The following is a 25,568-nucleotide window of genomic DNA, read 5'->3' on the forward strand; positions in this document are numbered from 1 at the left end:
CACACCCATCATACGAATGGACCTCCCCTCCGAATCGTCCCTGAGTGCTGGAGACCGAGTACTGGGACTGAGTTCAACAGATCCCCTAACCCCTGACAGCAACACGGTCAGTGGGAATTGTGCTCTCTCTCTCTCTTGCTCAAAGAGGGGGGCCTCTTTGACACACACAGACACGCAAATGACTCGCGTGCACACAGAGAAATAAAGGACTGTCAACTCAAATTCCCCGGAGAAGAGACCCATTACTAGGAGCACATTTACACATGAAAAGTGTATTTACAGACAGTACACACCAAAAAGAACACAGAAACACATGAACACAGACAGACAGACAGACAGACAGACGGACAGTACACACTGAAAGGAACACAATCACGCAGACACACATGAACACAGACAGACTGTACACAGTGAAAGGAACACAGACACACATGAACACAGACAGACAGTACACAGTGAAAGGAACACAGACACACATGAACACAGACAGTGCATACTGATAGGAACACATAATCACACAGACGCACAGGAATGCACAAGACAGATTTGTGGAAGAAATGAGCTATGTGTGTGTGCGCGCATGCGTGTCAGAGGAATCTGTCCTGAGCAGTGCCGTATTCTTCCTCTGAGTTACAGTGCCACAAACACACACACACATTCACGCAAACACACTACGTTAGGCCTAAGGGCTGAGAACAAGGTTATGAGCCGTGGAGAGCCAATCAAACGAGAGGAATTCTTCATTCAGTCAGTAAGGCCACTGGAATAGCCTGTCACCCAGAGCTTCTTGCTGCCATAGAGACGGACATAGAGAACGGGAATGACAAAGGACAGTAAAGAGGGAGATGGAGCACTGCTCTTATCCATGGGCAGTAGAATGAGTGTGGGAATGACATTAATTGAGAGGGAGAGAGAGGGATGCAGGATAGTGAGCAAGCAAGCAGTACTCAACCCCGGGGGGAGATTCCTTTGTACTGTCCCATGTAGCGGATGAGCATGGAGAAAAGCAGGCATTGCGCAAAGAGCGCACTGACCACAGTATGTGCTGTCAGTAGGCTCCAGGTTCCCTCGTTCCATAACAGAGGTTATTTGGCTAGCAAGAAGATGCCTGTGTGGTTGATTGCAAAAAAGTGTGTGTGTTCATATTTTAATAGTTCTGTGTAGCTCAGGAGGAAGACCTTACAATGTCAGGGTTGTACGTTTGATTTCCATGGGGGGCCGGTACAAAGGGGGAAAAAAGGATGAAATGGGACAGATAAGCGTCTGGTAAATTACTTCTTTCAGGAGTCTCCATTACACCCTTGCCGTCAAGCAACACATTTGGGTGATGTCTTTTTTTGTCTCTGCAAAGACAACAAAATATGTTTGCCATATATAAATTATTATTAACTTGACATCTCTGGTGTGTGTGTGTGTTAATAATTATGATGTGTGTGTGTTTCAAGTTAATAATTATTAACTTGACACCATTATGACACTGGGTGTTGTTATTGTTTTATTCAGAATAAATATTTTGCTGAATAAACAGTCAAATATTCTGGTATTTACTTTGAATATCATTGGTTGGTTTGTAATTAGTCAAATCGTGTGGCAGATGAGAGCGAGATGTAGGGTGGAGTGGGCGGTGGATAGGGGGTGTGTTCTAGCCGATAGTTTAAAATCATACGGACATGCGCACGGCAATTTGATTTGAGAATACGCCATATTGAACCGTAGGCTTTTGCTAGCTATTTTCAGCTAGCGGTTTATAAAGGACCATTTTTTTTTTAAATGGTCGTCACTCGGTTCGGCGTTTAGCACTTCTCTCTGTCTGTGTAACCCGGGTTACTAGCACGTTTATTTCGTCCGGGCACAAGTATTTTTAACGGGCACATTGATTTGCTTGAAAGGGGTTCAGAAAAATAAGTTGAATGGATCCGAGGGTGGCTTGGATTCAGCCGGAGCAGAAAGGACCTGCGAACGCATTATGGATGCGAGTCTGGGAGACTTCTCAGGTACAAGGAAACCCCGGCCAGCAGCATCATCATCACCATCATCATAATAATCAGAATCACAACCTGTGTGTGAATTCTCCAGCGAAGGACGTTTTAAAAAATGTTGCAACCTCGGCATCTAGCAAAAACATTGGCAGCAGCAGCACGGTTGGTCTAAGCAGCAGCAGCCATCACGGTATTTCAAACGGCACTACTTCTAACCACGGCACTGCATTCTCTTCCTTCGGGGTAACGTTAGCGAACGGAAACGTGCATAACGTTAACTCATTGACCCCGTCTAACGGTAACGGGTTAACGACAGGTTTGGGGGAAGAAGAAATGCCCCAAAAGACACTTGTTTCGTCTTCAGTGGAATCTCGAACGGACAGTCCATCTTCGAACTGCTTTTTAGGAAGGACTAACGGTGGCAATGTAACTGGAAATATGAATAAAAACGCTGGTGTCAATCTGTTCTTTAACTTCAGTGAAAGCATGCATAATAATGTCAACCATTACCATCATCAGAGACATCATCAGGAGCCTCAGTACAATTTCCAACAGAACTGTGTGAAGCGTCACCCGACTCACCCGCCTGCAACCCTAAATCACCATACTCACCACCCAGGCCGAAGGAAAAGTGACAACAAGGCGAGCACCTATGGGATGAATTACCTGCTTTCTAACTGGAATAATGGCAATTATGTTAACTCGGCGACTGGGACGCCCTGGAAAACGAGAAAATACAGCGCCGGTGTAGATGGGTGAGATTATTTTTCCTAAATCCATTGCCCTACAGGAATTGTTAGACGCTAACGCATTAGCTAGCTAGATACATGATTCCTACCTACGCCGGGCTATACAGTAGCTAACGTTAGCAACTTTGATTAAAATAATGTGCAGGAATGTCGTTTTATGCTTCAAGTCAATCAATGATTGTGTGGTTTGCATATTTGAAGTTTACAATGTTTATGATGTATTTGGTGCTTGGTCGATGGTTACGCTGATGTTAACTTAAATTATGCGATTTGTCCAGCGCTTAGTTACGCTAGCTTTTGCCTGCTACTGGTAATAAGGCTTCACTCTGCAGTGGCTCACCAGATGTATATGCTAAGTGATTAGCTAACGTTAGCTTGTTTGGCTAGTTAACCTTTGCCAAGTGAAGTGGCGACTCGTCACTTACATGTGGCTAGTTAACGGTTCGGTAGGTTGAGCTTGATAACTGATTGAAAGAGAATTCTACTGATTTGAAGGGTTCGTTAACTTCTGGAATGTACGGTTGCGCAACACTAAACTACGAAGCGGCGCTCGTGCTTATGTATTTTAAACAGTTACTGTATCATGGAACAAACATTTGATTTATGACAGTACATTAGTTATTTATTACGTTATTGAACCACCCAACGTAGCTAGCTTATTAGCTTGCCATGTATGTGGCTAGTTACATTCCCTGATTACCCGGGACTACTACCATAAATGTATTTATTAATTTAATAAATAAATGGCTGGTGATTTCTAGTTAGCCTACAGTACGTTCTTTCAATTAAGTAGTTATCAAAAATGTTTCCTTATTTATTAGATGCTGGAAATTATGATGTTTGGGGAGCATGTTAATGTTTATTAACCCAAAACGGGGCGTTCAGTTTTAGTAATGTCGCTTTTCACAAAGCTTGTTACACAGAAAACAACCAATTGTGTGTTGCGTGAACTTGTGATATTTGAAATGGATGGTTGCACCCAACTGGGAATTGCCTCTGCAAGAATTTGCACCTGGTTGGGTAGAAAAGCAACATTTACCCCTCACTCACAATGCTGGAATGGGAAGAATGAATTGGACCTTTTCACATGGCCCGCATTTAAGTCTCTGATTGCATATTTTGTAATTTTAGGGGGAAATGGGTTTAGGCGAAGTGTCCATGAACAGTTGCAAAATCATGTTTCGTTTAAATAATTATGCAATAAAACAATTGGCCTGCAGGGGCGCTCCTGTGGAATTGGTGGAGCATTCAACGACCTGTGAGATTTGTACATTTCTTCTAAAGCTGCACTCGGTTTTATGGAATCCCAGGAATGACAAATGTCTGTAAAAGGTTTTTTGATGAGTAAATCATAACAATAATGAAATATAGTTATAACATAATTATGCAATGTAGTTAAGTGTTTAATCATTTCCTATGCCTACTATAAGTCAAGAAAATAAATTACAATTATATTTTACTCTTCCCTTTATCACTTACTCACACTTTATATTTTTTTCAACTCCTCACTATTTTCTCCGGTCTAGAACAGTTGAATAATGTAATTTTTTTCCCCTTATGAGACAATTCCCATTTTCCTGTCATAATTAAAAGACTGTCTAAACTCCCTGGGCAGTACCTAATACACCAAAAAAAAAACTTGACAATACCATCTGTTGGGACTAATACTAACATAGTCAGCCGTTAGATGACAGTGACATTCCTTTTAGATCTTGCTATAGTTTAGCTAGATTGCTAGCTATATAATTAAACTTTTAACCATTGTCTTGTTGTGGTTGTTTGGTAGCCACAATGGGGTCATACACTCAAATTGTAAAAGACATTCGTGTTTTAGCCGAGGGAAACGTAAACGTTTAATGTGCATGTGAGTTAAACAATGCCAGTATCACTCGGTAACATAGATTTTCGGGTAAAATATATCTTGAGCTAGACTTCTTTAATGTTCCTCATTGGTGGGCTAGCTATACCACCTTGCGCCCAATTTTGCTAGCTTTGAGTATCGCCTGTTAAACGAAATGTAAAATAGTTTCTCTCATGCCTTATTGCTTACATATATTAATTTGCAACAAGTTATTTGTCACTTTCTCAGTATAGTGCCTTACTGTTGGAAATTAATCTAGCTTGCATCTAAATATTCCCATCTAGACATGCTGTGCTCAGGGCTGGCATTGAGTGTCGGCATCACAGCAAAAGTTTTCAGTTAACACTAGTGTGCTTGGATTTGCTAGGCAGAGGAACTTTCGAAGAGGCTGATATCATAGTGCTTATTGACTAAGAATGCCAATTGGACAAAACCCTTTCCATCAATTAACAATTCTGTGGTTTAGGAAAATCCTGGTCCTATTCATTAATAACGGAGGGTGTTCTAATCATCTTGCCTGGTGTAAAATGTGCTATCACATCATTGGTCAAAAGTGTGGAGAAAGTGCCCATCTTCTCTAATCAAACTGTAATCTGCCCCTCTCAGTCACCTTGTTCAGAAGGCATGATGCATCTTCCAGGAACAAACATGCATCTCCCTTCCGTAATGTGTTAGGGTTCATTGGTAAGGCACAAGGTGTTTCATAAAGTTTGAAAACGCAGGGTCCGAACTCCTTTATTCTGTGCTAATTACATCACTTGTTTTTAACTGGCCGGGGGCCCTGTTCCAAAATGTACTGAATCAACCTTTTAAACATGCCCACGATGGGCGCTTGGGCCAGATTGGAGAACTCCCTCGGTCTGTGGGTTAGTTGATAGTGCGGACCGGGCCCTGATTAGTGTTTTTAGTAAGCAGCGGACCAGGCTGGTCAGTTGTACCGCCGCCTGCATCTTCTCTCGAGGCTCCTAGTAAGTGATAGTGACAGTCTCTCTGCTCCGTGTTTCTTTCTGTAATCGTATTCTGGTAGGCTCTGTTGCTAGAGGAAAGGTTTTCACATGGGTTTGTGGACCAGTGTACCACTGCGTTTTGTTCCTAGATGACGTGAATGACTTACAGTGACGCATGTTTTCATTCTCCTGGGTGGCTTTTTCAGTAATATCTTGGATGTTGATTTTAGTAAGAGATGTATCTATACGTTTTAAATAAATCTAATTTCGGCCTGCTTGAATAGTTTGGCTTTATATGCTGACATGCTAAAATAAAGGGAAACGAGTGAGGAATACAAAGTATATTGAAAGATGGTACTTGTATACGTTTTTTGATGGGTACTTGTATACGTATTTTTTTTTATTGCTCTCCGATCATTCTCGGTGGAATATAAAGTTCGGTAGGTACCGATGCTGCGCATGCCCAATCGTCCATTTTAATGGTTTTATACAACACATTTCATGAACTTCGACATGATCTAAGAACAAAACTGAATTAGTGTTAATTTTGTTTGATTGGTGGTGCAAATCAGTGCAAGGTTCTATTCTATGCAGGGTTCCAATTTTATGCACCAGAATTTGTTGCTGGGACACATCCTTCATAAAATCTGTTTCTGATGGTGTTGGAGCTGGGCCTCTCAGATGGCCCTGTGAGCTTACTTTGACATGTCAAGAATGTTTCTGCCATATTAAACCTTAGGCATGCCTCCTAACCTTTTTACAGTTCATCTTCGTCCTGAGGGTGTTAACTGACTTAATTTCAATTATTGTGTACACTCTTCATGGTATTAAATCTATAGCCAATTGACTACTGTAATGGATATTAACCAGCTTATTAATTTATATTCAGGGGCCCTCAAATTATTCACCCTCTTGTTAAAGATAAGAGAGAATGGCATTTGGGTCTTCTGATAAGCTTGATCTTACATTATTGGAAATTAATCTGTCAAATAAGGTAAAACAGGTTTTTGCTTGCAGTAAAGTCGAATAACGATGACTATCTACATAAGTTCATAAATCACTTAAAGTATTTCTTGGTCTTCCTCTCTATGCCTGAATCTGTCTCACTCCGGGTCAGCAGGGTGGCGCTAGCTTGAGTGCCGCGTCATCTGTTTATATTGCTTTCCTCACTAAAACGATTTGATAGATAATCGTTACTTCGCCAAGTTCTATTTGAAGAACAAAGCTTCTGTCACAGTTGAAACAACGTCGGGGAGCCCCAATACATGGTTGTAGATGCCATATACATTTTGTCACCAAGAGACTGGTTGCGGGCTTACTACAGTTATTGAAACCCCATAATAGTACAGTTATTGACACCCCTTAGTACAGTTATTGTGTCTCCTGCATTTAATACTTTGGGCATTCCCTTTGCCAAAATGACTGCATTGAGTCTGTTTCATGAGGTGAATCCTTTTGGTCCTTGGTTCTCACTTGCAACTCTCTGGTTTTCCTCAAATACATTTTCCCATGGATCTGGGATGGCTGGTGTCAAAACCTGATTCTGTGATCAGTGAGACATTTATTGGGTAAATCTTGTGGAATGCTTTGGATCCTTGTCCTGCTGGTAGATCCATCACCGAGCCAGTTCCCAACCAGGTTCCTGGGGGCATTTAGAAGCAAACCAGCCCCCGAACAAGATACTTATAACTACATTTGAATATTCTTCCATACCGATTGAATGCCAAGTGTAGCTCGTTTCCTACTTGCAGTGTGTCTGGCTGTGTAAAACAGTATTGTCTGACGGCGTTTATTGGCAACGGGCTCAAACACTTGAAATCGGTGTAGGTTCTGTTGAGTCATTGTGAAGTTAATCCCGACTAATGATGTTATTTCCTATGATTCCGTTCACCGCCCGACACCTTCTTATTTTACCAGACTTTTAAAAATGGTGTTCTGCCTCCTCTCTTACATTGCACATTTCAAACGAGGCTTGCGCCGTTGAAACGAAGTGCCCATTGGCACTTCCTGCGCACGTTTCATTGACCTCATCCCAGCTGTGTTAACGTCAGCTGGCTAAGCACCCGGGACTGACCAGGAACAGGCTCTGTGCTCTCAGCCACATTAATTGATTAGTTGATGCCAGCAGCAGAAAACTGTTAGACCAACCTGGTTGGCTAATCAACACTTAATGCCTTATGTGAGCGTGATAAGATCAGAAGCAATTCCTCATATTAGAATATCTATATTTTTTTTCTCTCCATCTGAATTATCTTTAAAAAGAAGTTATATTCCTATTTTGAAGATTAATTTGGTTCGCATCAGTATCCGTCACATTACTTCATGTTGGGGAATAGGTTTCTTTCTGCGTGATCATGCTTTCCGATCAAACCCATTTCTGGTAGAGGCTCTATTTTTATCTCACTTCACCATAGAACCTGCTTCTATATGAGGTTTCAGTGACAGTTGTTGAACTCCATGCACTGATGTTTGGCTCAAGAGTATTGGCTTTTTTTTCATACTGGCTGTAAGCAGCTGGTTCAGTGGAGAAAACAATGATGGCCTGTCTGCCAAATGGTACTACGTTTTCTTGTGGGCCCTACTGTATTTCTGATGCTATGGCTTGATGTCTTTATTCACTGCAGTCTTTATTTGTTCAGTCCCTTGTCCACTTTCCCACTGTATTTGATATTTTCACTTATTTTAATTTCCAAACATTCTATGAAAGTATGATAATCTGTATGCTGGCATGTCGCAATGTAATAAATGGCTGTCTAATTCCTGGGCTGTGTTTCAACATATTTTACTGAGATTTCATGTAAAAATCCTATCATTTGCACTTCAAAAGAGAATGGAGAAGCGACGTTTCCTGGTACTACTAATGTCAGCTAAGTCGCCATATAAATGCATTACTGTCTGGTGTTGCCAAACATTTCTTTAAAACTCAACTTGCACATACGAGCATAAGTTGCTGTTGTCAAACCACATCAAACCTGACATTTCGAAAGTAGTCGATATGTATTCAACAGGATTCTGTCCTCTCTGGTAATCTGCAATGACGCTGCTAGTCAAAAAGCACAATTTCTACTGTACATGCATTTAAAAAAACGACATTAGAAGCAATAGATCATGATGACATACAACCCTTCACAGATTCTCCCGCTACACTCTCTTGAAGTTGCTGCTTGTCACACATGAACACACGGATCACTGGCTAACATTTTCCATAATGCACGATGGAAGTTCTAAACCTGTCTTGCTGAAGTCATTAATGTTAAGCAGATGTCTTTTTTTTAACTTTTTTTTAACTTTTTTTTTTTTCTCATGGATTCACCGATAGGAAAATGACTGGCCAGTGCTCGTAGTCGATATTCATGTATCGAAATTGGCAGATACCTGTGTACCCTGGTGTAATAAGAATAAAATGTTGGTTCTGATGATTCTAATTATAGAAACTTTAGTATTGTTAAATCATACTCAAGTTATCCATATATATATTTCCTAACAAGACTATCAAAAATATGCACAATGAACAGACAAATTGCAAGATTCACATGAAATGAATTGGGATGCCGCGATACCAGAATCTAGACATTTGATGGTAAACCAATGAACATCAGCTGCTGGTGTTCAGGCTTGATGTTGGTGTGATTTCAGAGACCGCTGCAGTAGGCCTACCTGCTGCTCGTCCCTTTAAATCATGACCATCACTGAAAGTGCTGAATTGAATCCTAAGCTGGCAAGGTGGGGAAAAAGTCATTCTGTCCCCGAACAAGGCTGTCATCCCTAAATGATCCTGATGCTCAAAATGTAAATGTGTTCTCAGTGGACAAAACCTGGGCTAAGCTTCGATTCATGGTCACGTGGGTGCCTGCGTGTATTAACCCTTCTCTCTCTCTCCTTTCCTTGCCAGTCTCCATGAGGAGGTGGTGGATTTCTACAACTTCATGTCTCCCCGACCCGAGGAGGCCGCAATGAGGAAGGAGGTGGTCGACAGGATCGAGACGGTCATCAAGGAGCTGTGGCCTACTGCCAGAGTGAGGAGAAACGCAGACATAAGCTGGCTGTTGTTCCGGCGTCATGCGTGATTCTAACTCCCTGGTCTTTTCTTTAGGTGCAGATATTTGGCAGCTTCAGCACTGGGCTCTACTTGCCTACGAGGTAGGAGGGCAGCTGTTCCCTGTAACGGTTTCAATCTCTTTGTCCTAATTGGCCCCCTGAGTGTTTCCCTCCATGTAACACCTCTTTATTTCCATAGTGACATAGACCTGGTGGTGTTTGGGAAGTGGGAACGACCACCATTGCAGCAGTTGGAACAGGCCCTCCGGAATCACAACGTGGCCGAACCTTCCACCATTAAAGTGCTGGACAAAGCGTCGGTGGGTTTGTGTATATGTGTATTATATATTTTAAGGTGTGCCTACGTTTAGGACGGCTGCAATGTTTTTTTTTGCACTTACCGTACCAGTCAAAAAGTTCAAGACATTGTAGAATAATAGTGAACACATCAAAACTATGAAATAACACATGGAATCATGTAGTAACCAAAAAGGTGTTCAAAATTTTCATTCTGTAGGTACTTCAAAAGTAGCCAACCTTTACCTTGATCACAACTTTGCACACTTGACATTCTCTCGACCAGCTTCGTGATGTGGTCATCCGGAAGGCTTTTCCAACAGTCTTGAATGAGTTCCAACACATGCTGAGTACCTATTGGCTGCTATTCCTTCACTCTGCAGCCCAAATCATCCCAAACCGTCTCAGTTGATTGTGAAACCCAGGTCATCTGATGCATCACAATCACTCTCGTTGGTCAAATGGCCCTTACACATCCTGGTGGTGTGTTTTGGGTCATTGTCCTGTTGGAAAACAAATGATAGTCCCACTAAGCTCAAACCAGAATGCTGTTATAGCCATGTTGTATCTGTTTAACACTTTTTGTTAACATACGCATTCATGAATGACCATAATATGCTGGAAGTTCTTAGAAAATATGGCTAATCTTTCGTCACAAGCCAAACATTTAAAAGGAAATGTGTTTCACGGCCTACGTTATCCTCAGTGCTCCTCATCAGTGAAGTACAGAAGACAAGGGATCGTGTAGGAACCTGGAACTCCAGGATGACCAGTCTGGTCACTACGATTTATGTGTGCGCCTATCAGTTATCATCAGCGTCCATAAGATGTAGGTTGTTTAACACAAAGCGTTCATTGAAATGGCGTGTGTTCCTGGGGCTGCACAGAATGTTATGAAACCCATGGCTCAGGGATGACTAGTCAATGGCAAGTCAAGCTTCCTTATTTATCCCAACCAGACAGACCCATTCCAAACTCCCCCATTACATCTACGATAGTATCTCCTCACCTTAACTAAAACAATGAAAACAAAGAAACTGGCATTCACACATTTACATATATTCAATTAGCACCATCACAAGCTAGACACTTGGTCCTGCAGGATTCTTCATCCAGTAAACATTTACCTGTAACTAATGATGCATAAAATGTACAGCATTGAAACCTATTGGAGAGGTCATCTCTTTATGGGGGGCACATTAAAAGACCATAAATCTGTGCAGTTAATCCAACGAAAGTTGTTTCTACTTTGTTGATCCGTCCTTCCTCACACCTGGGTCGTCTGAGCAGATTGGGCTACATTGGCCCCCACTCGGTTTGTCTGTTCCTTTCAGGAAGCAAATCGGCCCATTGGTGTGAGATTAGGATGTCCCACTGGGTTGAAGGTTTGTGAAGGACGCCAGTCAACATGGCACCTCAAAAACCTTCCAAAACCTTTTGTCTGGGACTGTATAAACAAGCAGCTTTGGTTTAATTTCTTTCCTGATGAACTCCGGTCACATGTAACTGATTGTAAGTTAACCTCATCATGCTGGTCAGCTCTGGCCCAAACCAACAATTTCGATCAAAAACAGCAGTGGAATTTAAACTCAAATGTTGAAAATGGGTTGCCCAGCAAGTACAGGTTAGGAATTAGTGCACCTAATTCCATCAGCTCTCAAATTTAACTTGGGGAACAAATATGAAATAAGCGTTTATTACTAAAATGAAGTCAATATTTATTTTCTATACATTTTCAGGTCCCAATCATCAAGCTAACTGACCTGGAGACCGATGTCAAAGTGGACATTAGCTTCAATGTGGAGACAGGAGTTAAAGCTGCTCACTTCATCAAGGACTACACTAAGGTGAGTACATATGTATTTGTTTTTATTTTAGTTTTTACTGGCAGGCTAAAATATATTCTTTCCCAAGTAGACAATTGGACTCGCAGGCTTCACCCCTTCAATTGTTCAAGAAATGTAGTGAACATTTACACACCAAAAAATATATATCTATATTTGGAGAGATGTTAAGATTTGTCTGCTCAGCATGTTTAAAAAAAAAAAAAAAGCTTTGTTAATCTTTGAATTGGTAGTTCACTGTGTTTTTGCTTATTCAATTTAGAAGCGCTATAACCAGCCATGCCTTCAACATGTCTATGGTGGTGTGAGGGCCACCACAAGATGAGCGAGAGAATGCTTGGTTAAAGCAGTGGTTGACTCATCACAGGCCCCAACAGGCCTTCTAATGAAGAACACTGGTCAATGGGATAAATTAACTGCCAAAACCAAATTCACCTAATGTTAGCCACTGCTAGATACGAATCTATGCAAGTAAATTAGGGTTTGTGAGTGCAAGTTAATTTTATCCTGTTAAAGCAATATTGAACTATTGAATATTGTACTAACTTCTGACTGCTTTCACACACATACTAGGGCTCAGTATTTTTTTCTTGGCTGACTTTAAGGTTGTGTTTATCAAATGGACATGACCCCACTCTCCCAGGGTGCCTCAGGGATAATGGGATCTGCAAGCAAAACACCTTTTACATTTCATTGCACCCGCACTTATACATTTTACACTCATCAACACCAGTGTTCCAGTTTATCAGTTGCACGCTATAAAGCTGCATGCTATAAAATCATTTACGTTTTACTGTTTCCTATTTGTCCTAGTTAGATTCTATATTACAGGGTCATTAAGCATGCTTTGGAATTGTGGAAACATTGAATTGCTATTTCAAGTTGTTTTGAATGGAGCTATATGCAACACTTAATGTTACATGTATTGCTGGTATGTATAATTTCTCTTTTGTAGTCTGATGAAGCAACAGGTCAATCAGGTTGTTAGTTGAGGCTCTTGAAGTTTTGCCTTCATCAATGTTGTCCCTCTTCTGTATTTCCGGCAGTGCTGTTTGAGACCAGTGGTTGGATGGTTGTATCTGTATCCTGATGATTGGTTTCATACTTTATTGGTCATTTTTCCGTTTTAATTTGATTGGCTGAACTTACTCTCTTAGTTCTATGTTGAGCAAGTCAGTGGGATGCGTTCAGTTTGACCTCCGAGGGTGATCTTTTGTGTGATCATTCCAATTGGTTTATGCATACCAAGACGTTAACACGTGCCAAATGTGGGTATATTTTGGTATTGGCGGATGTTTATTGCTTGTGGGTGGGCACACGGCTCAAATTCCCTGGATATTGAAATCAATTTTAAATGTGTTCAGGTTTTGATTTAAAGCTCAAAGTATTTCTGACTGTGTGGTAGCTGCAGTATTTGGGTGTGTTTCCAGGGTAAGAAACCTTTCTCATGGAAGTCTCCTTAAGTTGTGCATCAAAATGGATGCAAATGAATAGGAAACCATTGGCATGGGTCCAGCCTTCCATAAAGACTAAAAACCATGTCTGGTTTGGTTTGGCATGGTCAAAATACTGGTTCAAGGATTATTGATGCCCATGTGTCTGACAGGGGTTGCGAGGTCATTCCCAAACGATTCATCGTTCCACTGTTTGACAGCTCATCTACAAATGGAGGACATTCCAGACAATCTACATAGGATCGGTCCTCCCACCAAATTCTGTCCAAGAGCTGACATAATGATATTCCTGGAAGTCTCTAAGAACCCCAGGGTAACATCAAGGAATCTACAGGGGGACATAACTTGCACTGCTCAGAACGACACTGTTTGTGCATTTGTCAATAAAAAGACTGACTACAGGCCTTGTGCCACAATCTAAGTCAACTGGCGCAAACGGACTGCATAAACACGGCCTATATGGGAGGTCAAGAAGCCTCTGCTGTCCAAAAAGAATATCAAGACATTTGCCGGGCAACACCTGGGTAAAGACCAAAACTACAGGAACGGTGTGCTCTGGACAGATGACTCAAATGTGGAAAAACCGCCAAGGCAGCCTTTTTGTTTACTATGAATCATGACTTGCAAATACTCATTGGCTTGAGGAAAAAGTGTTCCGAAAGAACTAGTTAAACAGTATAGAATCTTGTCAGTGTGACCACTCGGCGCTTAGAGAGCTGAACAACGGTCACTTTGGCTGAAGGAATTCCGTCACCTCTCCCACACCACAGAAGATGCGCCTGTCTCGGGCACCAAATGGGTGTTTGTGTTTAAGTCTTGTGCATGCCGTCTGGGGCGAGAATGCCTCCTCTGTGCATCAAGTGAACGAAGTCTCGCACGTTTTGTTGGAGAGAAGGTAATGTAACTTCTTTGTTTGTACAACTGTTGGAAAATGACCACTGGACCGGCTCTGGCCACAAACGATGGAGAAGGTGATCACAAGGCCATGGTTGTGAAAGGCCTCATTTGACACATCTACAACGTATTCATCAAAAACGTTTGCTTTAATGCCAAAGTCCTGTTAGTGTTCTCCCAACTACAAAATGCCCTCATCGAACGAGCATGTAAGGCGCAGCACGGGGACTGTCCTAGTCAGCATAACAAACGACCTTCTGCTGGCTTCAATCAGGTTTTTACCAATGTACGCTCATTGATTGGGGAAAGGGGTTTTCAAAGGGGTCTTTGACTCACAACATTGGTGACCCCTTTTGGGTTTTGTGCCGTCCCTTGAGTGCAAGCCTTTGTGAAAATGGTGGTAGGAGTGTTTATTATTTACTGAAGTCCTTGGTTTGGGTCGCTGAGCTGGGTTGGCGATAAATCTTTCTGCCCTTGAGTGGAGCTATTGCCCGGATTGAATTACGGGATGAGAACTTATAAATGAAAATTATTAAAAGGAAAGGCTTCTGCATAGGACTGAAACAGGTTTTCACTTTAGTCTCAAAAGGAGGTCTACCTGGGATCCTAAAGGTTTGGGGGTTCCCCCCGTCTTTCGTAACCTTTCCCGGGGTGTAGCTTTTTACATTGGTGGTGTTAGGGTTTGTGGGAGATGCGTTGATAGGCCCAGGAAATGATGTCAGTCATGACATGTCTCTGATGCGCGCCTAGATACACGTCTGTAGTCAATGACAACCCAACTCTATAATGAGCATCGGCAGCATGACTGTGGTATGTCTTTGACCCGCTGACCTTTGATCCCTAAACGTGTCTGTTATGACAACCTGTGACAACGAGATGAGAGGTCCGACAGGTACCCACTGATAACATGGTATCATTAAACCAAAGTATTGTTGTCAGTGGGTATGGATGAAGCCTCATTAAAACAAACTGGCCAACCTCTCACGGGTAACGCGAGCCGCTGACTGAAGACTGGGGCCAATTTCTGCTCTAACAATGTGATAACTTTCTCCTTACCGAAACCACAATTAGTAACTGTGATAGATGCAGGTCTCAAACGAGCCAAGTGTTGTAAAAGTCTTTGGTTGTCATCAGGTGTGGGGGAGAGGAAAGAACGTGCCTCAAATTGATGAAGTTCTTACAGGGAATACAGTCATTTGTCTGGCTAACTGTCGTTTGAAAGTACACGACTGTCAGTCCTGATTTGAAGTAATGATCCCTATACTCATTTACGTTTTGAAGTGCAAACTTCTCCATCGCTCTGCTCCTTGGTGACCGCGTAAATTGGGCAGGGACTTGATTATCTGTTCAGTGTGGTTAATCTCCCCCTCTCCGTTCCTATACAGAAGTATCCAGTGCTGCCTTACCTCATCTTTGTGCTGAAACAGTTTCTGCTCCAGAGAGATCTCAACGAGGTGTTCACTGGTGGTATTAGCTCCTACAGCCTTATACTTATGGTCATCAGCTTCCTCCAGGTACGCGCGCGCGCGCGCACACACACACACACACACACACACACACACACACCTTTGGAGCACTTGTCTGTCTGTCGCGCACTGCTGACCGTTCTCGTGTCAATCTCCCGCCTGTCCAGCTCCACCCACGCATTGACGCCAGTAACCCCAGCATAAACCTCGGCATCCTGCTCATTGAGTTCTTCGAGCTGTACGGCCGTCACTTTAACTACCTGAAGACGGGCATCCGCATCAAGAACGGCGGGGCGTACATGGCCAAGGAAGACATGATGAAGGTCATGACCAACGGCTACAGACCCTCCATGCTTTGTATAGAGGACCCACTGATGCCAGGTGGGTGATACCGGTGTTGGATTAATTGTACGCCTTACTTTATAGGGGCTGATTCAGGTGTTTTAACGGTGTGTGTGTGTGTGTGTGTGTGTCTGTCATAGGTAACGACGTCGGTAGGAGTTCTTACGGAGCCATGCAAGTCAAGCAGGTGTTCGACTATGCTTACATTGTCCTGGGTCATGCCGTGACGCCGCTGGCTCGCTCCTACCCCAATAACCACCTGGACAGGTTAGTTCCGTCATCCACGCCCGGCCCCGCCTGGCAACGTCTGCAGTTTGTACGTGAACGCGTTGTCAGTTGTGGAAGCTGCTCCGACTGACCAGGAGTAGCTGTGTCTCTGATCCGCTGTGTGTTCTCCATGATTCCCTTCTGGTCTTTTCCCGGGGCCGTAGCATTTTGGGGAGGATAATCAAGGTTACCCAGGAAGTGATCGACTACAGGGACTGGATAATGAAGAAGTGGGGGTGCAGGCACATTGCCCGCATGGAGAGCAGGGGTGAGTGCTGTGTGTCGGGGAGGAGGGCTGACCCTGTCTGTTTGTGACCCACCCGACAGTGGCGCTGACCCACGTTTTTCCCCGCAGGTTCCCCCCCTGAGCAGGAGCCAGCGAGGTGTGTCCTGGGGAGCACCGGGGACGACCAGAGGGACTCTGTGTCTCCCCACAGTCCTGCCGACTCCCCCATGTCCCTGTCCAGCCCCCACCAACACTCCTCCGCCTCCTCGGTCTCCTCGCTGTCCGGCTCCGACAACGTAAATGCGCCCGCCGTCACACGAGGTCTTTATCCACGCGCCCCTGTGACTCGATTGACAGCCGTGTTTTTCTCCCCTCTGCATCGTCTCCCAGGACTCTGATTCGACGCCTTGCCCAGGCCCGCCCCCGACGCTGCCCCCCTTCCACCTCCAGGCTGTGGGTGTGACGCTGCACCCAGGCCTGGCTCTGGGGAAGCATCCAGGCATTAGTCAGCACCACCTCATGTTGTCCCCTGGCTCTCAGGTATGCCTTATTAGTCCGTGTCGGTCTTCTGTGGCGTGGCGTGGTCTCTCCGGGTCTTGTTTCGGTCCTTCCAATCCGGCGACAGTGTGTGATAACCTGACCCCCCCCCCCCCCCCCCCTCTCTCTCTCCCTCCCCAGGCGTGTATGTCTCTGCCCAGTGGCCTGACGATACACTCGTTACCTGGCAGACAGGTGGGTATAGACGGGCACCCGCTTCCCCCCTTCTTCCACATGCCCCCCCCCACCCACCATAACCCTCATGCCCACGTCCCCTCCAGCCCCCAGCCTCTGCCCAGCCCCCACCCTGCCAGCGACATGCACCAGGTAGGCGTCGGCTGCAACCACACGCCGCCGGGAGAACCCGTTTCTCTCTCTCTGGCGGCTCCCTGTCCTTCCTCTCCTTAAACGGGCCAGTCTTCCTCTGTCTGCCTATTTGCTGTTCTGCTGGGGGGGTGGGGGGGGGGTAATATTAACATCCTTAGAGCCAGGGTCTGGTGACTCCTCAGCTCCTCCGCTTGACTCTCCATCTGATCTCCTCCTTTCACTCTTACCTTGTTGTAGATTTGCTCTATTGGTGGGGAAGTACAACATCCCTTCAGCAGAATGTTGCTTTGTGTTGATTCTGGTTTCAAACCGCTTTGTCCGCTACTGCTCTCCCATCTGTTTTCTTCTTTCCTTCCAGAACGGTCCAAAATACCCCATGAAAGGCTCCCACAGTCCTGCTGTGGTCCACAGTCCAGTTCTGGTCAACCGTTCGCACACACACCCCCTGGCGCACACACACTCCAACCCCCAGTACCGCACCCACAGGCGCTGGCGGAAGAGGGACAGCCTGCCAGCCAGCCTCAGCTGATGAAGGGCCACGTGTCCCCCCTCGCACTCATCCCACTCCCTTCATCCTTCTACACCCTCCTCCGCTCTGGCTGATTGGGAGGACGACTTGATGAGACGACGCCCCCTGCTGTTTGACGTTAGTAAGGACAGGCAGACTCCAGACCAGCATTGGGTTTCATTCAACACTTCCTGGGCTGCAGAACTTAGGCCCCGGAGAAGGCAACCGGTGAAGCTCCACCGAACCTCCCCCTCAATCACTCAGCCTCTTCCATCTGTGCATGTCTTTTATCCCCCCCCGTGCAATGAACCAACGGCCAACAATACAGGAATGAGTGACGCAGCTAGGAAGGCGAACGCCAGCCCGTCGACCGTGCACTCTGACCCATGGACTTCTCCACAGCGCTACAGTCTTTCACTTCCTTTTTGGGGATCTGCATTTTTCTTTGTCTTGATGTCTTGTCGTTCACGTTAAATATTTGTATGCATTTTTTTTTTGTTGCCTTATTTCACTTATGTTTGGCGGGACTGAGGACTGTAAACCAGGTGGTCTTTACCAGGTGGGAGTGAGGACTGTAAACCAGGTGGTCTTTACCAGGTGGGAGTGAGATCCTTTCTTGTGGGAAATTGTTTATTTTTTATAGTGTTCTTGAGCTACCACAACCTTCGTTCTGGAACCGGGCAGCCCAGCTGTCTGTTTTCCCAAGCAACAGACTGTTTCTCATTTGTGCAATAATGTTTTTATTATTTTGTTTCTCATCACCTTTTTAAAGTAAATGTTTATTTAAATGTATTATGTATGTAAAGGTGTTTTGTTTTTTTTCAGATTGATGTTTTTATTTTGCTGTGAGTTTACAGAGCCTTTCCCCAGCTGGCTTCCGCTTTGGAGAGAGTGGGTGGGTGGGTGGGTCTTGATTGGTTTGTTGAGGCCAACCCCATCCCAAAGCCTCCTGCCCCATACTGGTGTCATATAGTGCACCCCGGGGAATCAGAAGCTGATTCAGACTATTGATACTCGTCCTCTGTTTGACGAGTCGATTGACATAAAACAGACGCCTCTAGTCTCACTAGATGTAGTTCTTGCTATAGCGAACTGACTGAGCTCTTACTCCCACATCCATACCATAGTTGTTTTTAGTCTGTCTCCCCCAACATTTGTGCCATTTGCTACTCTGTCCTAGACAGGTCTGCAAACATCTTATCAGCTGGAGTTTAGCACAAGTGCATATTGTATGACCCTGGTAAGTGTCTTGTTTGTCAGTCAAATTTTTTTTAAACATGTGCATGGTCGAGTGTGTAATGGGAGGAGGGGTTTGATGAATGGGCAGCCAGACTGACCGCAACTTGAAGGTCAGAGAGTGCTGTGTACTGATACACTATCCCACTTCTAGTGCACTTCTTTTGGAGGGGCCATTTGTCTGGTCTAGGGTCGAACGCTACACGTGGGATTGGGTTCTGTTTTCAGGCGCCCCCCAAAACACTAGGTGTTCTAAAGGGCGTTTCCTCTTTGCAGAAGAAGTGGCTGGGCCTTCCAGAACCCGGAACCGAGGAGGAAAGGGAATTATTTTGATTCCATTCGGGAATCTTGTGTATATTTGATTGCCAGGTACTTCTGCTAGTTGTTTTCAATTACTTGTTTTGTGTTTACTTCTGTGTGTGTGGGTGTACGTGTACACATATCTGCAGGCATATGCACACGCGCTCACGCAGACAAGGCTGTGGCTGGGGCTGTGTGTGGTAGCTACACACTGAACATACAGTGTTATTACTATGCAAGTGGGTTCTTTTCATGTCACCCCAGTATTTGTTTCCAATGACAACCACTGCTTGTCGGGTGGATGCGATCGTAAACTAGAGTTTGAATGACTAGGTCTGTGTGGTCAGTGGGCTCCGTGGACCACAAATGTCTGTGTGGAAGTGTTTTTTTTTTTTAATTGGCTCTAGTATGTCTGTCAAAGTCTATGGAAGGGGGCGTGTCACTGGTTGAGTATCTGTGTGTATGAGGGGATATCAACACTTGGTGTGTTTCAAATGACCCCCTATGTTCTGGTCTTTGCTGATGAGCCAGACCGCAGGCTATACTAGTGCCTGATGAAGGGGTTTGTGTCATTTGGGACTCAACCACTTGATGCCCCACTACTGTTTTAAACTGTCATCCACATGAAGTGCGGCTTCTGCTCTGTAGTGGATGACTTCTTCCCCTCCCTAGGGCCTTATGGTCTTATACAGTTACTGGGACTGAGTTAGGAGCCAATGTCACTTAATGGAATTTTACTATAGCAACTTTGACCCGCCAATCAAAACTCAATATGGCCAAAGCATTGCTTTATCACTATTTTTCTTTTCTTTTCTTTTTTTTTGCATGGTTGTTGGTCCCAAATGAAACCCTGCTATGTGTGTGGTGCCGTATAGAGCTGTATGGTCTGAGAGGAAGTGGCGCTGTACAGGGAACAGGGAGGCATTTGGGACTGGGCCGTGTCTGCTTTTAGAGAATAGAACCAGCATCTGTCAGAGAGAAGAGGTTTAACACTTCCTGGGTTGGCATTAACCAACCTGTCAATGGCCTCGATTTTTACAGATTCTAGAAAGACTGATATGCAGTGTGAAGTCTGTATGGATTTTACTTTGTGAATCCCAATAGTCTTCAGGCCACTTCTCCGATTCCTTGTACTTTATCTGACCTGGATGGTACGGATACAAGTGAATATACAATTTAGTTCTTATCGTGATGACCACAGATCAGGGCGAGATGAGCAGAGAAAGGCTCTTCAGACTATTGGGAACAGGACACTTGCAGATGCAATGTAACGCACCCCATTGTGTCGCAGTGAGGGATTTTAAACTTAATGGTTGCCATTTTGTGAACGGTGGCGGCTCCTCTGTCCTGGTCGACTCATCTGAGCAGGAACTCTTAAAATGGCTGCCTAATTGGTGACGGTCATGGGGAGCGAATGCCTGGCTTTTGTTTTGAACATTTTTATGTACCGGTATATTTTTTTCTATTTTATTTTTTAATAAACATCTTAAAACTGCCAATTGTTGTCATGGTGAACTTTCTTGTTATTGTGGATGTGTTTTTTAGTTGGAAAATTATATAAATCACACAACACACAGGAAGCATTCAAACCTGTGTAGTGGGTAAATGGTTACAAAAGACTTGTGCTTTAGTTTTGCCTTATTTCAGCTGTTAAGTCTGGAGTCGCTTCAGTTCAAGACTTTGAAAGGACAGCGTTGATTATAAAGTTAGGTCAAATGAGGTCCTGTAGTTCTGCTCATCTACACTAGGTGGCACAATTGCTTCTTGAGTACAGTTGGCAATATTGCAAATATGTTTTGCCAAACAATTCTTCAGAGCATTGGGTCAGAATCATCCTGTTGCTAGATCACAATACAGCAGAATCTCCTTCCAGATAGCCCTTATGGAATGTTGACCATTCTGATTAGCTCTGTGTAAGCTGGAACAATTGTGTGTTTAAGGATTGCATGTGCCGTCTGTCTTTTTGTCGCAGATGTCAGTCCAGGCTGGTTGCTTCGGAGACCTGCATGTAGTACTTTGTGCATCCTCTCAAGTCATCTTATAACGGCCAGTGTGGGAGAACAGAGGTAGAGATTTGTGACCGTTACATCCATAGAGTTTCTCCAGTTCCTTCTGAGTTCGGTCCTCGCTTGTGGATTCGCCACATGTGTTTTCAATAGGCGTTCGGTTCGAGGACTGGGATGGCCATTGTGTGGGCTTCATTCTGTGGTCAGTGAAGAATTTTCATGTGGACCTGGATGTATACTTCGGTTGTTGTCCTGCTTGAAAATGAAACATCCTCTAGACCCAGACTTAACAGGCAGCCCATTGTCAAGGTTAATACTGGAGTAATCACCTTTATTGGTTCCGGTCAACATTCTATCAGCTGTATTTGTGTTAGTCTGACATAGCCAAAACATTAGGCGTGCCAAAATCAGATGTTTGGTACATTAAGAAGAAAAAAAGCACTGGTGGGCTCGGTGGAAAATCTGGTAGACCAAGGAAGACATACAGTGGATGACCAGAGACCACTACTCCATGAAACATGGTCATGAAAGATAGCTGGTTTACAAAGGCATGTGTTTAAATTGAACATGCCTATACTTTCTTAATTGCCCCTCCCTACATCAAACACATTACAGGTTTGCTTGGTCTGCACCCAAAGTAACCAGAAATCCTCTGTCTGAATACTGTAAGGGACTAAAAATGAGCACCAATAACACACTCTAGCTCTCTTAAAGCGAGCGCATTATAATTCACCCACAACTCTGGCGGTGTAAATGCTAGGCATTTACCCATTTAGTTCTATGGGACCTACAGTCCTAACAGCAGACGTGTACTGTTAGGTTTGTAAATATTTGAACACTGACACAATTCTCATAATTAGGTCTCGGTACGCCACCACAATGGATTTGAAATGAAACAACCAAGTTGCAGTTTAAGTGCAGACTTTCAGCGTTAATTCAAGGGGTTGAACAAAAATATCGTATGAAACGTTTAGGAATTGCAACCATTTTCATACACAGTCCCTTTATTTCAGGGGCTCAAATATAACTGGACAAATTAACTCGATCATAAATAAAATGTTCATTTTTAATACTTTGCCCAGAATCCTTTGCAGGCAGTGACTGCTTGAAGTCTAGAACACGTGGACATCACCAAATGTTGGGTTTCTTCCTTTGTGATGCTTTGCCGGGCCTTTACTGCAGCTGTCTTCAGTTGTTGTTTGTTCATGGGTCTTTCAGCCTTAATTTTTATCTTCAGAAAGTGAAATGCATGCTCGATCGGGTTGAGATCAGGTGATTGACTCAGCCATTGCAGGATATTCCACTTCTTTTCCTTAAAAAACTCCTGGGTTGTTTTCACAATATGTTTTGTGTTATTGTTCATCTGTAAAGTAAGGCGCCGTCCAATCAACTTCACTGAATTTGTCTGAATCTGAGCAGACAATATATCCCTATACACTTCAGAATTCATCCGGCTGCTTCTGTCTTCTGTCACATCATCAATAAATACTAGTGACCCAGTGCCATTAGAAGCCATGCATCACACTGCCTCCACCGTGTTTTACAGATGATGTGGTATGCTTTTGGTTCCAAGCCTTCTCCATACTTTTTTCCTTCACATCATTCTGGTACAGGTTGATCTTAGTTTCATATGTCCAAAGTATACTGTTCCAGAACTGGGCTAGCTTTTTTAGGTGATTTTGGGTCAAGTCTAATCTGGCCTTTCTATTCTTGAGGCTTATGAATGGTTTGCACCTTGTGGTGAACCCTCTGTATTTGCTCTTGTGAAGTCTTCTCTTCATGGTAGACATGGATAATGATATGCCTACCACCTGGAGTGTGTTCTTTACTTGGCTGGATGTTGAGAGGAGGTTTTTCTTTACCATGGAAAGGATCCTATGATAATTCACTACTGTTGTCTTTCGTGGACGTCCAGGCCTTTTTGTGTTGCAGAGCTCACCAGTGTGTTCTTTTTTTCTCAGAATGTGCCAAGCTGTTGATTTGGCCACTCCTAATGTTCCTGCTATCTCTCTTTTTTTAAAGCCCAAAAATGGCCTGTTTCACTTGCATTGAGAGCTCCTTTGACCGCATGTTGTGGGTTCACAGCAACAGCTTCCAAATGCGAATGCCACACCTGGAATAAACTCCAGACCTTTTACTTGCTTAATTGATGAAGAAATAACAAAGGAATTCCCTGTCCATGAAACAGATTTTGTGTCAATTGTCCAATTACTTTTGGTCCCTTGAAAAAGAGGGGGATACATATTAAAGAGCTGTAAATCCTAAACCCTTCCTCCAATTTGGATGTGAATACCCTCAAATTAAAGCTGATAGACTGCTGTAAGCCCATATTCATTGTGTAACTGTAACTTGAATATAATGTGGTAAACAGCCCAAAAAACAAACGTTGTTTCAGTGTCCAATTATTTCCAAACATAACTGAATATTGTATTATTTCTACCAGATCGGGCAACATTGTGTTAAAGCTGCCTGAAAGCAAGCAAATGTCCATGGTATTTCTACAGGATTGTGTAGCATATTGTTATAGGTACCTGCCTGACTGCTGGTGAGTGTCCATATTGTTCGCTTTGTCTGTGATATAATGAACATGTTTTTTTAATACATTTCTGAGCTGAATAATTTTCTAGAGAGTGAATGACTGAACAAAGTGTCAAGGGACAATGAGGAGAGAGCTGGAGAAAGAGAAAGCAAGTTGGAAAAAGGAGAATGAGAGATGCTTCTGCTTTGTAAAGTAGCTGGCCCATGGGGATTTCTTATCTGGTTTAGTGTTCAGAGTGAGGGTGGGAGTGTGGGAGTGAGGGAGGGATGGGGAACGGGACGGTGATGATGAGAAGAAGGGGAGAAGAGAATGACAAGATCTCAGATAAGACTGAGCACCTCTTGGTAATCTGTGAGAGACAGAAGGATGTAGACACACTGTCATGTTTCTTCTCTCACCAACAAACAAAACCGTGTGATATTTTTTGTCACAAATATATAACAGTGTCGGTCAACTCTCCAGGCCAAACACACTCACTGAAATGGTCCTTGGAAAGCTACATTTTGTCACCCATCCAAAATGGCACGTAAATTATTGGAAATGGCATGACAGACCTGTGGCAGGCTTGCATGCTGTTCACATCTGTCTGCCCGTCCGTCCGTCTGTCCCTCCCCCTGCAGTCAGGTGGCACGACTCCCACATCTGAGCGAAAGCTTGGCTTCATGCCAATAGTGTGTCAGATGTTGTCGCTCTTCCTTTTTTTTTTTTTCTTCACAGAGAATCTGCTCCATTTGTCCAAGACAATAAAGTTCATCTTGTACTTCCGCACCCCCGAAGACAGCCCCCAATGGGCAGCAGATGGGGAAAGAAATCTGACGGGGAACGGAGATGGACTGTTAGCTTGGCCCACATGACTCACAGCGCAGGGGGGAGCCGCTGTCAGCCGTCCTAATGGACTGTGGCCTGTCATGAAGAACCATCCGCAAACTGCTCCAGAGCCTTTCACGTAGGGGCCTTATGTCCCACTAAGGAACCAGGAAGATAAGTAGGAATGGATGTTGGAATGAACAAACCAGTTTCCAGACGGACCTGCGAATAAATTAACAGTTTATTGGTGTGAACGGAAGTATGTGTGCGTCTGGGAGATGAGCAGCGTGTTGTTACTGAACTCCTTCAGAGGCAGCAAGATTTCCCTGTACGACATCACATAATTAAAAGGCTGATTAGTCGAACGGCTTGCTTAACGATCCCTGATTACCACTGCATCACTTCGGCATCACTCATCCCTGGCTGATCGTTAGGGAGACACACACACACAGACACGGTGTACACACAGGCACGGTGTACACACAGGCACGGTGTACACACAGGCACGGTGTACACACAGGCACGGTGTACACACAGGCACCTTTGACGGCTTTGTTTACACAGGCAGCCCAATTCCGATCTTTTGTTTCACTGATTGGTATTCCGACCGATCAGATACATTCTGAAACAGATCTGACATGAAAAAATCGGATTAAATTGGTCAAAAGACCATTTAGTGTAAATCAGTATTGGGCTGCCTATGTCAATGTTAGAGCGTCTCTGTAGCGAATGCAGATATAGGACAGGGCGTTTGGTGCAGTGGGTCTCCCCTGACAGGGACTACGTCCCAAATAGTACCCTATTCCCTACATTACGGCAGAGCACTAGGTTTGACCACATTCCTATGGGACCCATTCTGAAGTAGCACACTACATAGTGCCATTTAGAACGGCTAGGCTAGGATCCATTTCTGTGTTCAGAGATTCATAGGAAACCCACTCACT

The 25,568-nt window shown here is 44.0% G+C and overlaps 1 protein-coding gene across 2 annotated transcripts; it reads left to right on the top strand.

Annotated features, from left to right (window-relative positions):
• The first annotated feature begins 1,680 nt into the window (after positions 1–1,680).
• Positions 1,681–20,771, top strand: tent4a (terminal nucleotidyltransferase 4A). Of its 2 annotated transcripts, none has more exons than XM_029122875.2 (13): positions 1,681–2,734; positions 9,429–9,552; positions 9,630–9,676; positions 9,774–9,894; positions 11,611–11,718; positions 15,449–15,577; positions 15,697–15,910; positions 16,012–16,138; positions 16,303–16,406; positions 16,494–16,660; positions 16,755–16,904; positions 17,043–17,228; positions 17,587–20,771. In XM_029122875.2, exons 1-13 carry the CDS (start codon positions 1,911–1,913, stop codon positions 17,755–17,757), a joined length of 2,472 nt encoding a protein of 823 aa, XP_028978708.2. In that variant the 5' UTR covers positions 1,681–1,910; the 3' UTR covers positions 17,758–20,771. The 2 variants fall into 2 exon arrangements, with proteins under 2 accessions (XP_028978708.2, XP_028978709.2); XM_029122876.2 differs by having other exon boundaries at positions 17,043–17,096.
• The last annotated feature ends 4,797 nt before the right edge of the window (positions 20,772–25,568 follow it).

This window comes from Esox lucius, chromosome 10 (assembly GCF_011004845.1).
Source record: "Esox lucius isolate fEsoLuc1 chromosome 10, fEsoLuc1.pri, whole genome shotgun sequence".
Classification (NCBI taxonomy): Eukaryota; Metazoa; Chordata; class Actinopteri; order Esociformes; family Esocidae; genus Esox; species Esox lucius.

What these genes read in the sequence shown, in the direction of transcription:
- tent4a (XM_029122875.2), top strand. Translation starts at nt 1,911, where the DNA reads ATGGATCCGAGGGTGGCTTGGATTCAGCCGGAGCAGAAAGGACCTGCG. An exon ending in CCCAATAACCACCTGGACAG is followed by an intron (nt 16,139 to 16,302) that starts GTTAGTTCCGTC and finishes CCGGGGCCGTAG; the next exon opens with CATTTTGGGGAGGATAATCA. An exon ending in TGCCCGCATGGAGAGCAGGG is followed by an intron (nt 16,407 to 16,493) that starts GTGAGTGCTGTG and finishes TTTTCCCCGCAG; the next exon opens with GTTCCCCCCCTGAGCAGGAG.